Here is a 23,631-nt window from a genome sequence, read left to right on the forward strand (position 1 = left end):
GTAATGCAAGAAACGAGCAAAGAACATGCAACATTCATCTTGGATGACGGATAGCGACGCATTATAATAAACGTTCTACATCATGCAGATATCCCACGAAGCTCTTCTGCATCGTTATTCCCCATGATCTGGAACATGTGCATCATCAGCAGCGACAACGGGGGATCCGTGGGTGTGTAATATTACTCGAACATTAATAAACACGCCGGCCAACTGGACAGGCCGATGTGAAATGGACCCCGATGTGTATATGGCTGGTAACATTGCACCTAATAGTACGCCGTGTCTAATGTGATCAAGTCCTTTATATTGTGCATCCTTGTACATGTGGAATAACAAATTTCTCGTGTCATAGTCACCGTTTAGCTCGAAAATGTCCCATCTGTAAGTTGTGAGCGCCCAGAACGACGCGTTGCTAGGAAACCATTGATCTGATGCCTGAAGGATGTATGTATTCATGTAGAGGGAAGCCGGGCGTGTGTATTAACTGATCCTTCTATCAATGGTGTTGGGATGTTGGGGGAAGTTTAAAATGAGAAAAGGGATTTCGTAGTTTTTTCTTGATTTTTTTCCCCCTCTTGTTTCTTGCCCCATCCCCACTCCCCGATGCTCGTTAGGAAAAGAAAACCATTCACCAGCGAAGAGGAAAGGCAACAAAACGTGTTAGAAATTGGAAGTCCAGTCGTCTGCTGGCAAGCCTCATGGTCGCTCCGTCTCTATCATCAGTTGGCAATGTTCTGGAAAATACTGACCATTGAAAAAAGTACTATTAGACTTTGTTCAGTAATAGACAAGAACTTAGACATTTGGTAGAGAACACGCGTCTCCACGGTAAGCACAATTTCTGATCCGATTACATACGGCAGATGTATATTGCTGCCATGTACAGTACAACTTGCACGCCGGGAAATCCATACTACTTACTCTAAGTCTACTGACCAATCCCGTCTGGGATCCCAGACGGATTAACTCTGCGTGTGTGGTTGATATGCTTTTCATACAGTCTTGTTCATTATTTCGTTTTCTTTCTTCCTCGCTCTGTGTTGTGTGTTGTTGTTTTTAGGGTATTCCTGGCATGGCGACCATGGAGAAGTTCATTAGTTTAGTTGATAATTTCAACCGTTAGATGGCGTTGGCGTAATATCTGTACCCCGTACACGATCCTTGCGTCGGCGTGGTCCTGACCGGGTAGGGCTAAAAGAACTGTGGGGGAGGGGATCATCCTCTGACGGTCGATGGAGGGGCACGTCAGAAGTGGCTGAGAAGACGGCGAAGGCGATCGGCGTGTGTCCTCGCAGCGAGTACGACACGATCGTCAAAAGGTTAGGCGGCCTCGTTGGTTCAAAGCCGCCCGACCAGACACAGTTCATCGACAACCCATAGTGAAATTCCAGCAAACTGGAACCTAAATGAACAAGCATTTTCGGATTGTGGGCAAATTATCCCGTCTCACTCACCCTGGTGTGTGTGTGTGTGTGTGCGTGTTTTTGGTGTGTGTGTGTGTCTGCCAGTGTTTGTACAGCCTGGAACGAGCTACTCAGGAATCGGAATGTGCGAGCGTGTGTAAGACGAGAGCAAAATAGAAAATTCTCTTGCCATCTCCCCCCTCTTTGCCAGTGTGTGTGACTGTGTTAACGTGTGCATGTGTGTGGGATCGCAAAGAAAAGTGCTGCTAACAAGCAAATTCTGCTGTTCCCGCCTTGAAAATCGACTATTGTTACCAAGCAATTTGCATTCACTGATGGCCACCTAATCGAATCCCCAGAGACTTGAAAAAAAAAAGAAAGGAGAAAAAAATTCAAAGCTGACAACGCCGCCTGGTGTGCTTTCGTTTTGCAAATATACAAGCCGTTCGTTTCAACAAAAAGAAGACGATATAATCATGGATCCTATGGACCGTAGAGGAACAGGCTCGTCACCGGGAATGATGTCTGGCGGCGGAAGTGGCGGCGGAGGTGGCGGTCTTGTCCCAGGATCCAACAGCCAACACCATCGCTCTCGTTCTGCCACTCGTACGTCATCCACCAACGCCAATCGATCGTACCATTCGTTGGATCGAGACGGCCACGACCGTGAACGCGAATTTATGCCCATCCGGGAGCCGAGAGATGGACGCGATGGCCGAGGAGGTGGTGATATGAGGGATCGTTCCCTCGAGCGTGGAATGGACGGTATGGGTGGAGGAGGCAGAAGAGATCGTTCCATGGATCGTAACGCCATGATGGACGAAGACATGCTCTACGGCGGAGGAGGCGGACGGGATATGGTCGGTCCGGTCGGACCCGGCGGATCCGGCCTAGCATTACCTCGATCCGCCCGCCAATCACCAGCCGTGGATATGGGCATGAAAGGCGGCGGCGGTAACAATATGATGGGCGGCGGCGGAGGCGGCCTGACGAATCGCGAGTCATACCTGATGGAAATCCAAGCGCAAAATGCGGACCTGTCGCGCGAGCTGGGAACGCTGAAGCGCGAGCTGGAGATGACCAATCAAAAGCTCGGTTCCAGCATGCACAGCATCAAGACGTTCTGGTCGCCCGAGTTGAAGAAGGAACGCGCTTTGCGCAAAGAAGAATCCGCCAAGTATTCGCTCATCAACGACCAACTGAAGCTGTTGAATGCCGAAAATCAGGTCAGTTTTTAAAACATTTTCTGAATGAATATTTTAATTAAGGCATCCCCGTCTTAAAGGCAAAAGGGTATTGTGTGTACCGAGAGATCCTATACATATAGCCTTCTATAGGATTCATTATTCGGATAGAGCCGGCCCAGCTCTCATGGCACGATATATGGAGCGAGCAAAGCTATGGTACGTAATAGTATTGATCCGATGCGCAGCGCACCAGATAGACAGTCGACTGTTCTGCGGACCTAGGAGAGAGAGAAAAAAAACTAAAGGGAGTTGGGGCAAAAGTCGATGGGTGGTAAAGAAAAAGAAGGGCCCCGGGAGTGCTATATAGCGGGAAAAAGAAAAAAAGCGTCTCCCGCTGGAGAAATACATCGACTTACCGGGGGGAGGAAAAAAAAGGAGCAAATACAAGTTACTGCACCAAACTGTCAACTCCAGTTTTAGGGCACGTTTGGTGACAGACTTATGTCGGTAAAAGATGCCATAATCACGAAAGCTTTTTTATTTATTTTTTTTTTTTTGCGGCTGTATTGCATCTTTATATTTCTAAAGCTGAAATCGCTATCGACTCGTTGTAGCATCAAAACATTGTAGATGAACCTTATCTATAGTTCTGCACATAAAGACACACTGAATTCATCCGGGGAGGGTTTCGGGTCACGAAATTTCTCTCTTGTCGCGATTATTCTTTCCTCTCTGGAGAGTTTTAACTCTATACCGTAGATGTAGGCTGTCTATTTGATATGGCTATAACAATCATGGAAGAAAATGGGAGGAGATTCTCTTAAAAAGTTTGTGAGCTCCAATTTGCTGGGGGGGGGGGGTTGGGTTGGGTTGTTTAAGCTCAGTAGGTCTTTGTTATGGACCGTAAAAAAGATCCTTGCATCATTTTGTTAGGTTCGAGAATTTGATTGGCACGGGGGGTTATTGCTGGGGTCACTACAAAGAAAAGACTGATATAGCAAGTTTGGATAGGGACGCAGATGGCAGCACGAGTTTAGAAAATGGGACTTTTTTTGAGGGGGGAGAGCTGTGTTGTCCCGAAAACTGATCGATATACCAAATACGGGGTTTGTTTCTTCTTCTTCTTCAAATTCTCCCCTGTTTTTCCTTAATTCTAGTCACGTCAATGGACTCGTGAAGTTTCCAAAACGATCCATTGGTACTTTTTTTATTTTCAAGTTCATCTGATGCTCGTGGTTTTCACAACACAGCTGCAAACGTAAAAAAAGCATCAATCGATTTTGAAAAAAAAAAAACAGCTCCTCTCTTGTTAAGTTCTGCAGCAATCTGTCACGACAATGCCTAGACATCATGCGTGAAAAGCAAAAAAAAATCATAAAAGATATCGGACGTGCGCTTACACGCAACAAGAACCAACATGGTGGTTAGTAAAAGATCGATACGAGCGATCGTTATCACTGGCAGATTTTTACTACGAAACTAATCGCTATACGATACGGAAATCCGATTCCACACGTATGCAAATTCATGCGTAGCATCTCCCGTCGTAAAATAGCGAATATTGATCAACATCAGAAATGGGACGTTGTTGTTAAGTATGTCTAACAAGAGAACCGCAAAACTGGGCTTCTTTTTCAATCCTTGTTGTATGCAGGACGTAATCTTTGTAGGGCGAGGCCCATAACTATGCGACGCTCTTTTGTAAGGGTTTTTGCCTCTATCTACCCCGATTGAGATAGCGAGACGAACGGCTAGCACATGTGGAGAGCTCATTAGTTTTTGAAAGTTTGTCCTAGCGTGATGGCGTTCGTGCCATGATCTTGGCTGCCGCATTGCCGATGATCACGTGCTTTTTCCCCTAGACTTGTGTCTCTTCGTCCAAGGCAACAGGGCATAACTGTAGGGGGAGAAATGAGGAGTTTTTTTACTTGGTCACTTGAAGAAATCGACCCGATGTCAAGTGGTTTGCGTAACCGAACGTTCTAGAGAAACAAATTCTTTTTCTTTTTTGGGGGGGGAGAGGTTTATGTTATTTTTGTATCCCAGACGTTTCCGAGGATGCGATGAGTTCGAATTTCCATGTCATTGTTCAGAAACAGAAATTCGATCAAATGTTTTCAATCCAAATTCTTGATACAAGTATTGATTTATTGATAAATAATTAAATTTTTGCTCACTTTATCAGCTTACATCGCGAATTATTGAACTTGTCTCTTTCAAAACAAAAAAAAAATGAGGTAATGATTCTCTATGTCAATACTAGATGTCGTTAAACAACAAGAAATTCAATTGCGTTCAAATTAGCCAGATCCGCCTTGACGGCTAATTCTATCGAATTTGCAGTCTCATTTCCAGCCTCTCAAGAGTTTTTCTCTGCTTAAAAAAACGTGCCATCTGCATTTACAGTTTTCCGTCCCCCCCCCCCTACACCTATATTTACATTGACCAAAAAGCCTCGATGTTTTGCGTGTTTGTCTCGTTCTATTAGGAGAGTGGGGCGACGAAAAGTGCGTTCCTCGTCTTATGTGCACAAGCAGCAGAACTTCCTTTTTTTTTTAAATTTTAAAGATCAAGTTGTGTTTGTGTTTGTTGGAAGCCGACCGGATCGATTCTACATCGCCGCTTTGATGGGGCGGCGGCTCTGTTAGTAATAAGGTCATGTGAAAAGGTTTTCTCCCGTTTATTCGTGTTGTTCTCGCGTCAAGACCAAGCGAAACTTGAAGAAAACATTTAGACATTAAATACAAAAAGGATTTCGACTGTCGGCTTGGCGCAAAAGCCTTTAGGCCTTTCCATCACGTTCCACCCGGCCGGATTGGAATTGAAGGCGCTGTTTTCATGGACGAGGGGGGTGTTGGTCCCTATTTGCGACGCCAATGTCATTCGATTTGGTTTTGCAACGAAAATGAGAGAGAGACAGAATGTAAGAGAGAAAGAGGGAGCTGTGTGTGGTTTGGGCGAGCGGATGCCTCTTGTGTGTGCGCACACAGAGAGTGCCGCAGCTGGATCAATAAACAATGTTTGCTGCTTCTATAGTTCTCTCTCTCTCTCTCTCGTTCTTCTTAGTTGAGAAAGAGAGAATACAGTAGTAGTCGACGAAAGACGAGCAGCTCATCTTAGTAAAAAAAAGCTCATGCCGAACATCCAAGATGGCCGTTTTCATGTGAAATGCTCTGCACGTATTGAGGTGCTGATGGTTGCATCTCTTCTTTTTTTTTTGATCGATTACCTTTTTGTATTGTCTCATCGAGAGAGAGAGAAAGAAATGTTTGCAGCCGGTTATCATTATGCTGCTCGTCTTTCTTGCTCGGTTGTAGTAGACTCGTTTGAATGAAACATGTGTTCCGCATATAGATTTTGGTAGGCTGATGAATGACGTTTCATTTACGCAGAAACAAGCGATGCTGGTGCGCCAACTGGAGGAGGAACTGCGCATCAGGAGTATGCAGAATCCCAGCCACGAAGTGCGACAGCAGGTGGAAGCCATGTACGCCGAGAACGATCACTTGTCCAGGGAAGTGGCCATCCTCCGCGAAACGGTCAAAGTACGTATAGTTGTTATTTGTACATAGTGTAACATTGACATAACCCTACAATTTATTAGTGTGTACGCCGCTATAACTATATATCCATTCATTTCTTTTTTCTTTATGATCCTCGTTCCATGTGCCTAAACAGGAACTGGAACTGAGGATCGAAACGCAGAAACAGACGCTGCAATCGCGCGATGAAAGCATCAAGAAACTCCTGGAAATGCTCCAAAACAAGGGAATGGGTAAGTCAACACATTCGCTTTACTTTCTTTTAATACTTTTGGTATCTCTCTTCTTCTTCTTCTTTTTTAAATGTCATCTGCTGTCATAAAAGTTTTTTTTTTCTTCACGTGTTTGGTCACGCAAAGTCGTTTAACAGAGGGCCTAGATAATACGTTTTTAAGATATCTATAAATACGTAAGAGTTGAAGATGATGAACGAGAGAAACCAAATGATACAAACTCAGCAGATCAATCTCTGTCGTTTGTTTGATTTGTTTTGAATTATTATTATTATTATTTTTTTCTTTCGTGGATTCTTGCACTACCGCCAATGATTGACCCGCTCTAAAAAAATATCAGGCAAAGAAGAGGAGAGATTAATGCTGCATCAAATGCAGGCGCTGGCACAAAAACAGGTCAACCCCCTACATCCAATTATACTTAATAGCGCGTTATTCATGCCCAGTCACTATTCTCTGTTTTTTTTTTCTTTCTTAATTTCGTCTTTTAATTATTTCTTTTTTTTTTTTAATTGATTTTTCTCCTATAATCCTCGGTCAAATTTTTAATGGGGGTATCTTTCTGTTTTCCGTCAGTTGAAAACGCCTTCCCAACCCGTTTAGAGCCAACCACTGCGCGAAAGAAAGCTATTTTTTAAGGAAGATGATTAACAAATGATTTGGCAATTAGACATTATAAAAGCGAAGGTTATTTTAGCATGAATTCCTATACTGTTTACGGTACTATTAAACGGCTATTAAATGGGCCGGCCTATGTCCATCATTACCCCCTAGTTTCTTTTAAACGTAAACTGCTGTAGGAGCGAAAACATACGTTTAACGGCACGTACACATAGTTTAAGAAGAACCTGATGCTCGGCCGTATATACAAGCGAGAACAAAATCTAATAGTCTTCTTGTCCAGTTATTTGAGATGAAACGAGACAATCAATGAGCGGTATTTCAAGTTCTTTATTAAAAAAAAAAAATAGGTAAGAATTGATGTAAACAAAAAAACATGATAGTGATCGATCCTACAACAGTTTTTGTATTTACTACCGACAAATGAAATAGTGGGTAATGATTTGTCTTTTTTGTCTTTTTTCTTTTTTTTTAAATTCTCTTTTCTCCTGTTTTTATTTTGGTTTGACAATCTTGTATATTTGGTTGCCACGTGTTATCAATCCCATTCATTTTGCTTTCTTCTAACTCGCTTGCCCCTGCACGCTCTTCCTCTATTGGTTTTTGTGGGGATGGGCCAAACGATCTGCACGATTGATCTGGATCTCCAAATGCGCTCGTTTTATCTGGCTTTTTTTATTTTAATTTCTCTCCATATTATTTTTGATTTTAATACCGCTACCTTTCGTCTATGCTGCTATGCCCTCCTCCTTACCTCCCCCACCCCTTCAATAGGTAGTAGCCTGCTTGTTGCTTCCCCCGATGTGGCCGAGTTTGAACGACTCAGGAGCCGTCTGAACGAGAGCCAGACGCAGACGCGCTACCTGCAGTCCATGGTCAACATCCGAGATCAGGAACTGGATCGGGCCAGAAAGGTAAGGATTTTTGAAATAGACTTTTTTTTTTTTTCATTCGTTGTCAGTGAAGAAACAAAAACATCGATCGTCACGATAAAAAATGTAGACCAAAAAAAAAACAAACAGGGGGCGTCTGAACATTATCAGAAAATCCATCACAACCCAAAAAGCATTAGTGCCTATTGTTATCTAGCCTGTGTGTTTTTAATTCCATTCAACTTTTTAAATGAATGTACCATTGTCAATTTTTTGCTTTGCAAAAGAAAAAAAAAAGCTTGATCAAACAGAAGAAAAATGGAGAAACTAATGACACTTTTTGGCATGCGATGTGATGTTGCGATGTTCAGTTTAGCCGCTTTTCTCCAGTTTTTTATTTTTACTTCCGCCAAGGAATCAACGAATTTGATGGCGTTCTTGTGCACGCAAGACTAGCGCGCATTTTGCCCACTTTTTCAATCCTTTTTTTTTTTTTCACGAATTCATATACACACAGCCTCATAAAATTGTATATCATTTCAAATTAAAAAATCCGAACATCAAACGATGGGAAGCCATTTTGTAAGTATTTAATTTTCCTCTTTTCTTTTTTTTTTTTTTTAAGTAAAATCACTAAATGTGAGATGAAAAAAGTGTCGGAATGCAACTTCGTTTTGAAATTCCTTAGCCGACGAGTTCTTAAAATTGCCGAGACAGATAACGGGGGGCCTATTCATCATCATAAATTCATTTCCCCACATTTCACGAATATCAGCTGACGTTTTCAAAATGAAGGATAGAACATTTACAGCTTTATTTATCCCTAGCTTCCTCCCTTTTACATTCAATTAAAAAAATCTATTCGAGGCACTTGCAAAATGGCTACCATCCCTATTTATTGATCTCTTGGCCAGTAAAAGAAAAAAACGTTTGATGTATTTTGTCACACACGTGATGACGAATGCAAACAGACAAAAAAGTCTATTTTCGGTTGCGAAAACTCAAATCATGGCACTGTCACAACCAAAAACACGTCACACACAAAAGGAATCGGTGCTGTGGCAAGACAAACTGAAGAGCCTGATCCAAGACCCTGGCCGGAGAGGCGACCACGTGACAGAGACTTGGGCGGCCCTTTTGGAGACGAAAGAGAACCGGATCGCCGTGATGGAGAGGGACGTCAGTTTGCTGGAGAAGGAGCTGCTCCAGCAGCAGCAGCTGATGCAGCAACAACGCGACCACTGGATGCGCTCGGTGGAGCAATCCAATCCGGCGACTCCGGTCCCGCGCACCGCCACTCCATCCCAACAGGCGGCGGCTGCTGCGGCCGAACTCTATCGTAACAGTCCCGTTAATAACGGCCAAACAGCCCAGCACAAAGACGCGGTAAGTCTTCTTTCTTTTATTTTTTTTTTTTTGGATTGCCTTCCTTTTTTTTTCTAGTTCCGGTTAGTAGCCAATTACATCGCGAGGATATAGTAAAAAAAAATATATATATAATAAATGATATCCAGTAAGAATGGAGGTAAGTCTTTTAACTATTCCCATGGACGTGATGATGAGGTGCCTCAAAGTGACTCTCTAAATGAACATTGAGTAGCCTCTCTTATTAGATTTGTTTTCGCTTTTTCTGTTTTAGTTTGCCCTCTTTCTTTTGATTAAACTGTTTGTGTTGCCGCGTTACCAACTTTGATTTGCCTGTTGGAATGGAACCCCTGGTTTTCGTGGGGTTTTTTTTTCTATACGGCACACGCAGCATGGTGTTATTAAAATAAGCTTATCAGAACAAATGAATGGGTGAAGCCATCCAAGCCGATAGCTTTTTTTGGGAATGAAAGCAACACTTGAAATTTGATTGCCAATCTTTTTTTAACGTCGATATTTTTCACAGCACAGAATGTCTTTGGTTTTCTTTTATATCTTTTCTAGTTATGAAACCTTATTATATAGAAATGGGTAGGGAAGGCAAAGTCTTGACCGAGGATTTATTATTTCGTATTTCCTTATTTTTAAAGTTTAGCCTTGAAGATTGAAAACATTTCATCCTAAATTTCTGCAATTCCTTTGAATGGTTTTCTAATGAAAACACTATGCAAATAATGGGAAATGTTTTCCTTCCAAAAAAAAAAAGTTACTATTCACGAAACTTATAACTTATCGACGAAAACAAACGCTCACTATCTATGCAACCCAACCCGTAACCCGTTCGAAAACAATGGCCGAAAAACGTCGCACGTCATTCAGATTGAAGAGCTGCGTATGGAAATTGGTAAACGGGACCAAGAACTGCTGGCAATGGGGGCCAAAATGAAGACGCTCGAAGAACAACATCAAGATTACCAGCGTCATATAGCCGTCTTGAAGGAGAGTCTTTGCGCCAAGGAGGAGCACTACAACATGCTCCAGACAGACGTACGTCCATTTTTCTAAATGTTTCAATTTTCACATTAAATTCAACCCATTTCATTTCTCTGTGTGTGTTTGTCCAGGTGGAAGAACTGAGACAGCGACACGAAGAAAAAAATCGAATCATTGAGAAAAAGACTCAAATTGCTCTGCAAGCCACGCAGGAGCGCAACAGATTCACGGCCGAAGTGAACGAAATGCGAGATCATCTAGACATCCGTGATCGCAAGATCAACGTTCTCCAACGCAAGGTAACGACATTTAACCTATTCTCTCCCCCTCCCCCACCGTACTGTATAAACAACACATTGTAAACTGATTTGCCTTCTGTCAAACGATCTTGTCAATCCCCCATCAATTTTGAAACGTCGAGACCCCGTGTGTGTGAGGGTCGCATTTAATGAATTGTTGTACGTGCTTCTACGATCGTTTAACGAAACCTCATCAACGTGGGGTGGCCGTTTGTGTCTGTTGTTCCATTGTCTGGAATTAGATCGAGAATCTCGAGGATCTGCTGAAAGAAAAGGACAACCAAGTGGACATGGCCCGTGCCCGCATGACGGTGAGTGTTCACGTCAGTCCATTCTCATCTGCCATCTCTCGATATTTACTTTTGGCCGCGTTCGATTGACAATTTGTTATAAGGCAATGCAGGCGCATCACTGTTCGTCGGAGGGAGCCGTTTCGTCACTGGAGGAGGCCATCGGCGACAAGGAGAAGCAGATCAGTCAATTGCGCGAGCAGAGGGACAGAGCCGAGCAAGAAAAACACGAAGAGCGCGATTTGCACGAGCGCGAAATCGCCGAGTACAAGATGAAACTGCACACGCTCGAGAGCGAAGTCGAAAAGCTGGGCGTGCGGCTGGACCGAGCCCTGGCCGAGAAGGACAAACTGGAAGCCAAATTGGAGAGCTCTCAATCGGAGCTGGGCAAATCCAAAGCGGAGCTGGACCGAGTCCAGGGAGACGCCGGCAAGAGCTCGGTCGAATGGGAGTCGGCCAAGCAGCGGATCTCGCGCTACGAGATGGAAAACGAGCGGCTCAAGTCGGAGAACGAGCGTCTACGTCACGACCTGGACCGATCCACTTCCACATTTGGCCGCACCCAGTTGAACGTCACTCAGGAGGCGGAGCGCATCCAAGAAAAGCTGGACAAGACCCAGGTATTCATTTAAGGCTTTTAATCATTCGAAAATCGAATGATTTGCAATCTCTTTAACAATATCAGGCGGAGTTGAGAAGAGCTCTGGCCGAGCTGCGGATGAACCAGTCCGAATGGGAAAGGAGCCGAGCAGAGGCGGAACAGCTGCAAGAGAAGGTTGAGAAATCACAGGGTGAAATCTATCGTCTCAAAGCCAAACTGGAGAATGCCCAATCTGAAAAAGAAAACCTTCAGGTGAGTCTTTGCCACTTCAATTTATTTTTTTTTTTAATGCAATCGGCTTTCATCAGATGTGTGCAATCAAAAGACATTCTACTATAAGAATAGCCTATTTCAATCAAAGCAATCCCCACTCACAAGTCAGCCATATGTAGAAATGGCGAAAAAAAAGAGGAAATGAGTTCTTCGCTTTTTAGGCCACCAGCCGGAAGCATATCCGCCAACACAGCTGACAACGTAAAACTCCCCCTTTTGTTGTTATTCGCTCTGCACTTTGTAGGCGCTAGCTAGCGCTTGTATGAAAAAAAAAAAATGGGGCTAGAGATTTAAGAAAAATGATTGGTCGTACGAGAGAGAGAGCGTAGAACGCTAATGGAAGCGAGGAAACGGAAGGCAGCGCAAAAGCGGACGCAAAATAAGGAGACATAATTCAATTCCGAGCGGGCTAGACCGATGGTTGCTTTCTGTTCGTGGCAAGTGACAATGCTAAAAGGTTAACTCTATTGTCTTTTCCAATGGCGAACCTTAAACGAGAACTCTCATTGACTGCTGCCGGTGACGTTCTGTCTCCGACAGGACCAGCAGTCAACCCCTACCCTCACAAAAATTAATTTGTTTGGCATTATGGAAAGAAAAGAAGAAAAAAACAGACGTGGAGACTTGCCTTTTTTCTTGAGTTCATTATGATGGAATGATAGTCTTGGTGGATAAGAATCAAAGCAATAATACAGACTCGGAACATCTGGTATAATTAAATCAATTACATCCAAAAATTGTATTTTTTTTTTTTTTTTTCGTTTGTCGGCAGGAGGAGTACGAAAGATGTCAAGGCAGCGTGTCACGATTGCACGCCGAGCGTGATAAGGCCGTCTCCGATGTGGAGAAAGTTCGCGAAGAGCTGGAACGATGTCAGAGCACGTTGGGCAAATTGCAGTTGCAACAGGAGAAAACACAACAAAGTTACGACAAGGCTCAAAATGATGTCGATCGACTCCAAGAGCGTCTCGACAAGGCCTTAGCCGAATCTCGCAAAGTAAATCTCCGCATTTTTCTTTCATTTGTTCCCCCCGTTTGTTTTATATCGATTATTGGCTAACTCGAGGAAGAAGTCATCACTCAACCCTCCCATGTTATTATTTTTGCTTCCCCCGCCTTTCTTCTTCTTTTTTTTATGTTATGCCTTTATTTGATATCCACCGTTATTGATCTAGTTGCAGAGCGAGAAGGAGAAGTACGTCTACGACTTTGACAACATGCAAGCCCAGTTGGATAAATCGGCCGGCCAGTTGTCTCGCGTCCAAAAGGAGAAGGAGAACATCCAACAAGAAATGGAGCGCTTTCGGGACAAGCACGACAAAAACCAGGCAAGCTGAACATACAAGCCCGTCCAAAAAAAAAAAAAAAAAATCCAAATCAATCACGTTGGTTTCTCACACGTTCTTTATTCATTTTATCTTTTTTGTGCTTTGAAAAAAATATAGGCGTTGACGATGCGATTACAAAAGGAACGCGATGTCGTCAGTCAGGAAGCGGCATCGCTGAGAGAGAAGCTGGAACTAGTCCAATCTCAGGTCGCCAAGGCAACGCGAGATCGTGAGCTGCTTCTCAGCGAGACTGAATCCAGCCGCGAACGTTTCGACAAAGTTAATCAGAATCTCCTCAAAGTGCAGGTTCGTTAATTGATTATCGCTCCGTTTATTGATCGACGCACTTAAGAGTTGTAACTCAATTAGTACGTCTAACCTGCTCGAAAATCCATGATCTACTCTTAAGAACTTTGAGATCAAAGAGAAGCTCTATTATTTTTCGCCATCATTGATTTTAAATTCCGTCCCTCATTTTATGTGTATTCTTCCTAACTCATCGTCGTAGACGGAGAGGGATGACTTTGCTGCGGAATTGAGCCTGTTGCGCGATCGGCTGGAAAAATCGCAGGCCAACGCGAGCAAAGCGATCGAAGAACGCGAAAATACGGCCAAAGAAATGGAGCGATTGCTGGAGAAGTCGGACAGGAGCCAAGGCGAAGTGTACCGATTGCAGGGCAAACTGGACACGGCCCTGGCCGAACAGGAAAGGCTGCGCGTCGAGAGCGATAAGTGCCAGTTGTTGGCATCCCGAGCTCGCGAAGATTTCCGCAAAGCGCATGAAGAATTGCAAGACGTCAAGGAAAGCCTCGACAGGGCATTACTCCAACTCTCCAAATCGAAAGAGCACGAAGAGAAATTAAAAGAGGAGCTCGAAAAACACTCGGTCGACGTCGACATGCTCCGCGAGAGACAGGAAAAGAGCCAAAGCGAATACAGACGGGTCTACAGCGAGAAAGAGAAACTCGAAAGCGAATTAGCCCGCGTCCAATTCGAACTGGAGAGGACATCTTCCCAGCATTCGAAGGCTCACGCGACGCTGGAGAAGACGCAGGAAGACTTTGCGCGCAAGCAGGTCGAGCTGGAAATGATATCCGAGAAATACGACAGGATGCAGGTGGAGCTGCGCCGCGTCCAGTCCGAATGTGATCGCTATCGGTCCGAGTGCGAAACACAAAAGGAAGAAGTCGATCGCTTCGCTGCGCGTATCGGCAAATATCAGGATCAACAAGAGCGCACCAAAGAAGAACAGGACAAGTTGGCCATCGAAGCTGAACGCTACAAGGACCGGCTGGCCCGTGCGCAATCGGAAATGGAGAAGCTCCAGTCGCACAAAGAGAGGACGGACCAGGAGAACGCCCGTCTCAAAGTCGAATTAGAACGGCAGGCTGAGAATGCCAAACAGACGGCCATGGTGTCACGCAATCAGGCCGAAAACGCGGCCGAGTTGGTCCGCGTCCAATCGGAATTGAGCCGATCGCAGAACGAGATGCAGCGGTTGCAATCGGAATTGGCCAGGGCGCAGACCGAGGTCGAACGCCATCGCGATAAATACGAAGCCGGCCAGCTAGAAATCCAGCGATTGAGATTGAACTGCGAAAAGAGCGAAACGGAACTGTCCAGGGTCACACAAGACATGGAGCGACGCATCGCCCTGATGACCAAGACCAGCAATGATCAGGACCGTTGCCAGATGGAGATGGACCGTCTCCGCATTGAGATTGAGAAGGTGAAGGATAAATACGACCGATCGCAGGCCGAAGTGGTCAGAATAACTCAGAAACTGGAACAGGAAGAAAGAGATAAAGAGAAACTCAGGATACAAGTGGCCCAGTTAGAATCGCAAAAAGAACGAGCCCTGGGCACTGGACAAAAGCAATGCGAAGAGCTAACGGAACGAAATCAGAAATTGCAATTGGAATGCGAACGACTCGGCCAAGAGAAAGAACGCGCCAATGTGCAAGTGCAGAGACTCAATCTGGAGTTGGAGAAACATTTAAATAAGTTCCAGGAAAATAGCCAGGCTTCCAAGAAGGAACTCGATCGGTTGGTAGAAGAGCGAGAGAAGCTGGCCCGCGAAATTCAAACAACTAAGACCGAAAATGAACGGCTGCGTGAAGAATTGCACAGACTCCAACGTTCGCTCGAGTCCAGTCAAGGCGCCAAAGAAGAGACGATCAAATTGCAGAGGATGATCGATACGATGCAGAACGAGTTGGGCCGTCTCAATGCCGAACGGGAAAAATTATCGGCCAACATGTCGCAGAAGGACAAGCAATGGGAGAAAATGGAGAAGCAATTAGTGAAATTAGAAAGCGAGTTGAAGAAGGTATCAACAGAAAGAGATCAGGTGATCGCCCAGCTGGAAAAATCGCAGGAGATGCTGGTCACGTTCCAGCACGAGCTGCAGCAATCGGATCAAGGGCTGGAGCGGACCAAGCAGGAGAATGAGAGGCTTAAGAGGGAGCAGGAGCGCATTCTGCGTGATGTTGAACAAGGATCGCGAGACGTGGCACAAGCGAAAGAAAAGGAGTTCCAGCGTCTGCAGAATCAAGTCCAGCACCAGGAAAAAGAGCTGGCCAAGAGCCAGCACGAAATGGCCAAAGATCGGCAACGAGCCGACAAGGCCGAACGTGATTTGGCAAATGCTCAGCGACTCTTACAAGAACGAGCTGGACAACTGGAAGGAGCAACGTCACAGGCCGGCCAGGCAGTTGAGATGGAAAGGAAAAGAGCCGAACGGGCAGAGCAAGTCGCTAGAGAACTGCAAGAAAGTCTGGCGCAACAGAAGAAACTATCGGATCAACAACAACAACATCTGGCCCAGCTTCAACAGCAAATAGGCCAACAACAACAACAACTTGCCCAGCAGCAGCAATATTTGCAAAAAGCAGCAGGCGAACAAGGTGCTAAGAGCGAAACGATGGCCGCTGCCACGGCTGAGGTGCAAAAATTGCGCAAAGAGCTGAACGCTGTCCAGCATGAGGCCGCGAAAGCTTCAGCCGAGAAAGAGAAAGCTGCAGCACAAGTGGCCAAGACCCAGCAAGAATTGAAAAGCGCTGCAGTTGAACGAGAGCGGCTTCAATCACAGCTGGAAATGCTCGTCAATGAGTTAAGCAACCGACAGGTAGAGAGCACACAACGAATCACTCCGGACTCTGTTTTTTCATTTAGATTTTATGTTTTGTTTATTTTTTGCACATTCCTGTTATGTTTTGGGAAATTCATTTGATTTTTTTTATTGTGAACCAATTATGTTTTATTCGCATTTCTATTTTGTTGGTTTTTAAATTTGTTGTTCAATGTTTCTTTTGGATTTTAGTTTGATTATGTTGATATCCACGTACGTTTGCTGTGTTAGAAAAGATATGATGAATATTGCCTTTTTAATGACGTTTGGATTTCTGTGTTTTAGTGGGAATTACAGGAAGCCACAACGACGCGCAGTGATGGTGAGGAGACGGCCAAATTAAGGCGGCAGGTCGAAGAGCAACGTAAGCAGCTGGAAGAATTGCGGAGGTCAAGTGACCAGCGAGCCAAACAGATCGAGGAACGCCAAAAGGCACTGGAGGAAGCCGAACGTCAGACTAAGAAGAGGAAAGAAGCTCTCGATCAATTGGAAGAGAGGCTCAAACAACAGCAAAAGGGTGGGCCGACAGCAGCAGCCGGAGCTGCGGGCAAACAGTTGGCCGAGAAGGATTCCGAAATCAAGCAGCTCAAAGAGGACAGCCAACGAGCGCAAAGCGAGACGGAACGGCTACTCCAGTTGATGCAAATGACGCAAGAAGAGCAGTTTGCCAAAGACAAGACCATCATGGAGTTGCAAGAGTATGTTGCATTCATAATTAATACTCATTCAAAAATGTTTCGTTCATTATGTCCCTTTGTTTTTGGGCTTTTTGAAACAGGGCATTGAGAGTGGAACGATCGAAGCGCGCGCAAGCGAATGCGGCGGAGGAGCGAAGCGCAAATCAAGATCCGCGAGGCCAGAACCGATCACAGGTTAGGCCTTTTTTTTTTTCAATGAAACTGATTTGGCTTTATACGCATTTTCAATAACTTTTAACTAACAAAAAAAAAAAAAGACTTGAATGGCTAACTAACTAACACTCTTACAGCCCGCCGCGTCCATTCCGGGCGCGCAAGCCTTAACCAACGCCGGCGGATTCTTAAAAAGCCTCTTTTAAAACAACAAAAAAAGCGACATTCTTTTTATTTCTTATTTGCCTTGTATAATTTCTTTGAATTCATTTTTCCCCTTCATTCCATTGTTTGTTTTTTTTTTTTTAACTTTTTATCTGTTATGCATCTCATTATCATTATTGCCTGCGCTTTGGTTGCGTGCACGGTTTCGGTTTTGTTCCATTCAACTTGTTCAGTTTCATCATTCGCATTCTGAAATGACATCGAGCCAGACGACAGAAGAGAGTGGCCAAGAGCGAGACGATCCGCCGAATGATTCGTTACCGAAGCGTGTGGATCATCTGCCTGAAAAGAGGGATGAACTCGCAACCGTCGTTCAACAGCTGGAGCAAGTGATCCGCATCAAAGAGCAGACCATCGATCGGCTGACGAGTGAGCTGAGTGACGCCAGAGACCAATCCGCTCAGCTGGAAGGTCAAAGTGCCAAAAGCCTAGATCTGAAAGAAGACAGGATCGAAGAGCTGGAAGAAGCTCTCAGGGAAAGTGTTCGTATCACAGCAGATCGCGAGGTGGCGCTTGACGCCGAGTCCAAACACAGAACAATGCTGGATCAAAAGGTTTCAGTAGCCTCTTTGATTCACACGCTATCTTACTAGCATTTTTTTTTACAAATTATCAGAGATAATATTTCATCTATTATGTCCAGGTTGGGCAGCTCGAGCAACGACTACAGTCTATGCATAACGCCAAAAGTTTGAAATGCCACCAATGTCGACCGAACAGACTGAAGCTTCAAGAGCTTCAATCGCGATTGAGTCGGTTACTAGCAGAGAGGAGAGGCCATCTTCACGAGCTCTTTGACATGAAGTACAACTTCATAAATTGGATGGCTAATGAAAAACGATTGATTATTCCTTAATTACTGACAGGCAAGAAGCTCTGGAAGCGGCCATCAGCGAACGAGACGCACAGCTCGGCTTGCTCGAAGTATCCGGAATCAAGACGGCCAGGGCTGCCGAACGGGCTGACGATTTGAGAGCCGATCGAAAGAGGTTGATGCAATTGATGAAACAGCAGGTACAATCAAAGATGATATATTTTAATATAACAATACTACGAAAGGTTGAATGATTGTAGAATGAGAAACGAGTGAAATTGTTACTCGAATACGAAGACGAGAGTCTCATCGCCATTGAAGGTGACGATTTCCACGCCACAGACTCGACAGAAGACAGTGATGATCACGTATGCAAATGAAATCGAGCAATATAGACCATCCCCGTCGAAGCATACCGATTCCGTACGCTGTTGAATGACAATGACAATAATTCAGTGAATACTACAGGACATATCTCTGTAAAATGGTATTACGTCGAATTCCGATTCTTATTTGATTCATTTCTGAAGAGTGCTGATAGAGACAAACAAAAACAAAAACATAATTACGTATGACAGTTAACTGCCAATGTTCAGCGTTCGATGGCCAATAACTTTTCACACCTATCTCTCTATGTTGAGTTGTTTCTATTTGTTAAATCTTATTGTCATTGTTCTTCATTCGTCATTTTTTTCAACACCGTTTCACCACCGTTTCGATTGCAAAAGTCAGAGATTTGTTTATTATTATTCTAAAAAATGCATACGGTGTTCGAGTCGGATCCTCCAACGAGTCTGTGCCCCTCCCAAGAAATAATAATTTAAATAACATGCTAACAAATGATTAGACATAGCTAGTAGGCTATATTATGGAATGTGCACAATATTGGTAATAATTGTTAACCGTTTCCGAGTCTTCTTAACGGTACCCGCGCGCATTCGTCGTGTCCGTCACCTCCCATTTTTCCCTTCTCTTTTATTTGTTTTAATATATTCTAAAATGGCACTGGCGAGTCTCGGACCGATAGGGCAAGAAGACGAAATGAATCAACATTATTTACATTTCTGAACTTGTGTGTGTGTTTCTATGTGTGACTGTGTGAGTGTGTATTCCGCGCGCGCGAATGTAAACATTTTTATGATTTGCCAAGCCTTTATCTGTCCTTCTCTATTTATTCTCCCAAAATATTTCGATGTATCAACGTTCAACCATCATCTGATCTGACGGTGAATTTTTTTTTTTTTTTCATTTGATTTTTAAGGTCTTATAACACTGTTGGGTTTCATCCATCTTTTCCATTATTATTCTCTCACCGCGTTCCAAAAAATAACAAAAAATTGAGCGTTCTTGTGTTTTGACTTTTAGGTTCTATTTTGCTCTTCTAAACATTGGCCGCCCGTGAAAATGCGGCTAATAACACCGGTTGTTCATCATTGTTGTTACATACACTTCTCCGCTAATTGTACTTTAGTGTTGTCAAATTATTTGAAAACAGAGTTTAAAGAAAAAAGGACTTGTCACATTAACAAAGAAAAAGCTTAATTAATTTATTATAAACTAAAATGGATTAAATAAAGCATTATGTTTGACGCAGGTGACAAATGCTTCCTTCGTCCTGCCTGAGTTCCAAAGTGATTCGGTTAACAATTTAAAACTTTAGGAGGAGGTCTAAATTATTGGAGTCTAATAGACCATGCAGTTTCGACACAGAATCCGTTATTTTTCTGCTTTTTCCCTTCATAACGTAGAAGTAGAAAAACAACGTTGGTCGGTGTCTTTCCATGATGGTCCTGACGACAATAGATTGAAAACTGCAAGCAGCAGAAAAGAAAAAGAACAAATTTTTTTAACACTTTCAAAATTACGCAGCACAAAATGCATCGACCGGGAATCGAACCCGGGCCGCCCGCGTGGCAGGCGAGCATTCTACCACTGAACCATCGATGCTTATACAGAATCTTGCGTCATTTGGGAAAAATCGGGTTTCTGCTGACGGGATCAAAATCAGCGGGACAGGGTTTCGGTCTTGTGCCCAATACTGCCCCTGAAGGTTTTGCCTACCGTTCGCCGTTGGAATTGATTCCTATTATTATATCGTTTGCATGTAAGTTTAGTTTCAAAACACAAAGGACGTTATAATCTACGTAGACATTGCATTTCGTAAAAAATGGTTGCATTTCATTCACCTACTGTGACCACTTCGGCTGTGGAAACTGTTTTCTATTTTTGAACTGACCAAAGGCAATCCCTTAGCTAATCGGCAGACGAATGAATGTATTATCCTAATCTGATAAACTGTACAACCACTGTAATTAACTAATTACTAAAATAGATTACCACAATTATTAATAGGTGGCCATGACTGCCACCAGATGAAATTAAATCGATAGAACATTATACATCGATATCGGAAGAATCAGTATCAATTATCCCAAAATACAGATACATCGCTGTTTCTTTCGGTATCGTTATTTACAACTCTATTAGGTCGAAGTTAGCATATTTTTTTCCCTCGCACAATGTAAATAAGCAAAACAACCTGGTTAAAAATTCTACTGGACTTTTTGTCACATTAAACCGTATGGTAGTATTAGATGACGATGAAGAAAAGAGTGCGTAGCTTCATTAAGCTTCATGGTAATGGTCATGCAAAGTGTGTGGCACAGAGCATAACAGAAAGCTGGGAAAAGGAGTGCTATGCCAATGTAAAAATTATTGCAAAGCACAATGAGCCATGTAACAAAGGATCAAAAGTTCTTTCAGCCAACAAATGTGTGCTAGCAGCTGCCAGCAAGAAGCTTGCTTGGATGCTGGCTGACACTGAAGAAGATGTAACGATAATTGTTGCAGAACATGATTTTACTACTCTGAAGCTTCTTCTTCAATATATTTACACAGGAGAAGTTTTAATTGATAACAATGCTCAGGAACTACGGTCATTGATTGCTGAATGGGAAATTGGCTATCCTGATGTTATTTCAGTTTCGGCTATTGAATCTAGAAGCAGCAATTCTCTAAGCGTTCAACAGAGTAACAGTTTATCCCATGAACCTGAGAAAGAACCATCCCAACAAAACAACACTGAATGCATAGATAGAATTGATCATCAAACAAATTCCATTGGAAGTGAAATCCCTATAGTAGGCATTTCAACAGATGCTCCTCCTGTTGATTATTCAAATTCTTTAGTTGACAACCATCCTGTAAACAAGATAATTCCAAAAACCAAAACTGTCTTGTCGGCAAAACACAGTAAATCAAATCAGTATGTATTTCTTTCCACATACATAAAGAAATCCAAAAACAAGCTGCATAAGAAAGCAGTCAATTCGGTGACTACGATCGGGAAAGCAGCTAAATCGAATGCCAAAATTGTAGAAGCTGCCTGTGCTGGGGATTCAGTTACAACATCAAATCAAAATAAAGAATGTGATAAGGGAAACACTGCTGTTGGTGGGTTCCAAACCGTTGAGTGTATGAATTCTATCTTTGGTGAAAATCCATCAGCTTGCCTAAATAACCGCGACAACAGTGAAGTGGCTGAAGCGGTGGACACGGTGGAAGACCTAGAGGACCTTACGTTGGCTACGAAACTGCTCGAAGAAGAAAAGGCGAATCATCAAAAATTAACCGGACTAATGCTGGATTTATCAGAAATGGTGAAACGGCACAAAATCTACGCGAGACATTTCCTTGGTTCCGATAGCATTGATTCAAAATCAGCTGGTTACATAGGTTTGATAAAATTCATTGATAAATGGAGTTTGGTAATATTAGTTTTACGTGATTCTTCCCTTTAGCATCACGAATTCCATGTTTAACCTGTGGCAAAATAGTCTTCCGTGATTATATGTCAACTCATGTCAAGATTCACACCACTGAGCGGCCTTTTTTGTGTGACCAATGTGGTCAGACTTTTGCACTCCCCGAACGTCTAAGAGTAAGCATAATAGGAAGGTATTACAACCAATTCAAATTTTTTTATTTTATCCAATTACGAATTTAGAACCACTTGAAAAATATGCATCCTGATGAATCACAACTTAGACTACATGTTTGCTCGGACTGTGGCAAGTCATTTAAAAAAGCAGAATATCTGAAACGGCATCTCACTTTTCGTAAGTTAAGGCTATTAATACCAGCGACTTAAATGTGAACGTTTGTTCTATAAATCGAATTGGTAGATAATGGCCTAAAGCCGTATAGCTGCCCATACTGCGACAAATCTTTCCGTCTACCGAATGTCCTCTTGAAGCATAAGCGTACCCATACAGGGGAAAAACCATACGAATGTGAAGTAAGTATACCACCGTCCAATAGTTACGAATATTTCAAAAAAATGAAAAGGGAATAGCTCGAGTTACTTATTTGGCAAATTAATGCAAATATGTTTTCGATATCGTTTGAATATCAAGACTTGCCATAGGAGATTTTCTGCACGCACCAGTTACGTCGTACACTTGCAGACTCATCGAAAGAAGAGCCGAGTATTAGAAACAACGGAGACTGAAGTTTTTGTCGACCCTGAAACTCAACTGCTAAAGTGTGATGTATGCGACACAACTTTCCACAGAGAATACGCATTCCTTGTACACAAAGCTGCTCACAAGGGTGAAGTGCCTAAATTGCCCTGTCGTCACTGCTCCGAGACCTTTGGTTCCTACAAATTACTTCGAGAACATACACGAGATCATCACGCGGATTCGCTTTATCAGTGTGAACAGTGCCCTAGCATGTTCGCCAACAAAACGGCTTTGCATTCTCATCTACAAATCCATTTGTAATCATTAAGAGCCATTTTTTATTTTTACTTACAGTTGGAAGCGCACTAATTATAATCCGTAATTTTTTAGACAAGGAAAACAATTTCCGTGCGAACACTGTAGTAAGGAGTTCCAGACCAAGGTGCAGCTACAGACGCATAACCGCAGTGTTCATTCGGAACTTCGCCCCTTCCCCTGCCGATTTTGCGATAAAACCTTTAAATCGAAACTAACTTTACGCCAACATGAGCGTATTCATACTGGAGAGCGTCCTTATCAGTGTCCTCATTGCCCGAAAGCCTTCCGTCAAGACGTTCATCTTGCAAACCATATAAGGTTGCATACTGGCGAGAAACCATTTGTATGCACGTATTGCAGTAAGGCCTTCGCCCATAAAAACAATTTAAGCATTCATGTCAAAATTCATACGGGTGCCAAGAATATGTGCGGTGTATGTGGACAAGTGTTCCGGAGTATCGTTAAGTTGCGCCTTCATGAGGCTATTCACACTCCGCCTAGTGTTCATATGACGGAAGGAGAGATTGCAGAAAAAATTTTGTAAGGGCATTTTCCTGATTAATTGATGCATTTACTCCGTCGCCACTGGATGGCGTTTACCAAGCATCACCTACGTGTATTCTTAGTGTATATTACTGTTATACTTTTGAAAACCATATATTGAAAAAATTTTGGTTTTACAGTACTTATTTTTTTTTTCCTGCCCATATGCATCTCCTGTTACCAAGTCATGTACATGTACAATTTGCCTTATCCAAACTCTTTTATTTTATCGTTTTTCGAAACAGAAAAGTGATTATTAGTTATTTGAAATTTGTTA

At 43.2% G+C, this 23,631-nt stretch overlaps 2 protein-coding genes and 1 non-coding gene across 4 annotated transcripts; 2 read left to right on the forward strand and 1 right to left on the reverse strand.

Annotated features, from left to right (window-relative positions):
* The first annotated feature begins 234 nt into the window (after positions 1 to 234).
* LOC130690078 (trichohyalin-like) lies at positions 235 to 19,495 on the forward strand. Its single transcript, XM_057513053.2, has 21 exons — positions 235 to 831; positions 1,064 to 2,632; positions 5,986 to 6,138; positions 6,272 to 6,368; positions 7,764 to 7,903; positions 8,909 to 9,247; positions 10,106 to 10,273; positions 10,351 to 10,518; positions 10,761 to 10,829; positions 10,913 to 11,428; positions 11,494 to 11,661; positions 12,455 to 12,679; positions 12,858 to 13,010; positions 13,128 to 13,316; positions 13,519 to 16,137; positions 16,426 to 16,838; positions 16,919 to 17,012; positions 17,426 to 17,770; positions 17,860 to 18,020; positions 18,083 to 18,230; positions 18,291 to 19,495. The coding sequence occupies exons 2-21, from the start codon at positions 1,883 to 1,885 to the stop codon at positions 18,408 to 18,410; spliced, it is 7,035 nt and encodes a 2,344-aa protein (XP_057369036.1). The 5' UTR covers positions 235 to 831; positions 1,064 to 1,882; the 3' UTR covers positions 18,411 to 19,495.
* A 411-nt stretch (positions 19,496 to 19,906) lies between these two features.
* Trnag-gcc (transfer RNA glycine (anticodon GCC)) lies at positions 19,907 to 19,977 on the reverse strand. Its single transcript has one exon. It is a non-coding gene; the product is annotated as a tRNA-Gly (tRNA).
* A 497-nt stretch (positions 19,978 to 20,474) lies between these two features.
* On the forward strand, positions 20,475 to 23,597 carry LOC130690022 (zinc finger protein ZFP2-like). Of its 2 annotated transcripts, XM_057512984.2 has the most exons (7): positions 20,650 to 20,735; positions 20,794 to 21,765; positions 21,831 to 21,970; positions 22,037 to 22,148; positions 22,215 to 22,327; positions 22,446 to 22,810; positions 22,884 to 23,596. In XM_057512984.2, the coding sequence occupies exons 2-7, from the start codon at positions 20,838 to 20,840 to the stop codon at positions 23,353 to 23,355; spliced, it is 2,130 nt and encodes a 709-aa protein (XP_057368967.1). In that variant the 5' UTR covers positions 20,650 to 20,735; positions 20,794 to 20,837; the 3' UTR covers positions 23,356 to 23,596. The 2 variants fall into 2 exon arrangements, with proteins under 2 accessions (XP_057368965.1, XP_057368967.1); XM_057512982.2 differs by having other exon boundaries at positions 20,475 to 21,765; positions 22,884 to 23,597.
* Positions 23,598 to 23,631: the final 34 nt, after the last annotated feature.

This window comes from Daphnia carinata, chromosome 6 (assembly GCF_022539665.2).
Source record: "Daphnia carinata strain CSIRO-1 chromosome 6, CSIRO_AGI_Dcar_HiC_V3, whole genome shotgun sequence".
In the NCBI taxonomy this organism is placed as follows: Eukaryota; Metazoa; Arthropoda; class Branchiopoda; order Diplostraca; family Daphniidae; genus Daphnia; species Daphnia carinata.

What these genes read in the sequence shown, in the direction of transcription:
- LOC130690078 (XM_057513053.2), top strand. Translation starts at nt 1,883, where the DNA reads ATGGATCCTATGGACCGTAGAGGAACAGGCTCGTCACCGGGAATGATG. An exon ending in CAGCCCAGCACAAAGACGCG is followed by an intron (nt 9,248 to 10,105) that starts GTAAGTCTTCTT and finishes CACGTCATTCAG; the next exon opens with ATTGAAGAGCTGCGTATGGA. An exon ending in ATGAGTTAAGCAACCGACAG is followed by an intron (nt 16,138 to 16,425) that starts GTAGAGAGCACA and finishes TCTGTGTTTTAG; the next exon opens with TGGGAATTACAGGAAGCCAC.
- LOC130690022 (XM_057512982.2), top strand. Translation starts at nt 20,625, where the DNA reads ATGACGATGAAGAAAAGAGTGCGTAGCTTCATTAAGCTTCATGGTAAT. An exon ending in GAAACGGCATCTCACTTTTC is followed by an intron (nt 22,149 to 22,214) that starts GTAAGTTAAGGC and finishes TCGAATTGGTAG; the next exon opens with ATAATGGCCTAAAGCCGTAT. An exon ending in AAAAACCATACGAATGTGAA is followed by an intron (nt 22,328 to 22,445) that starts GTAAGTATACCA and finishes TTGAATATCAAG; the next exon opens with ACTTGCCATAGGAGATTTTC.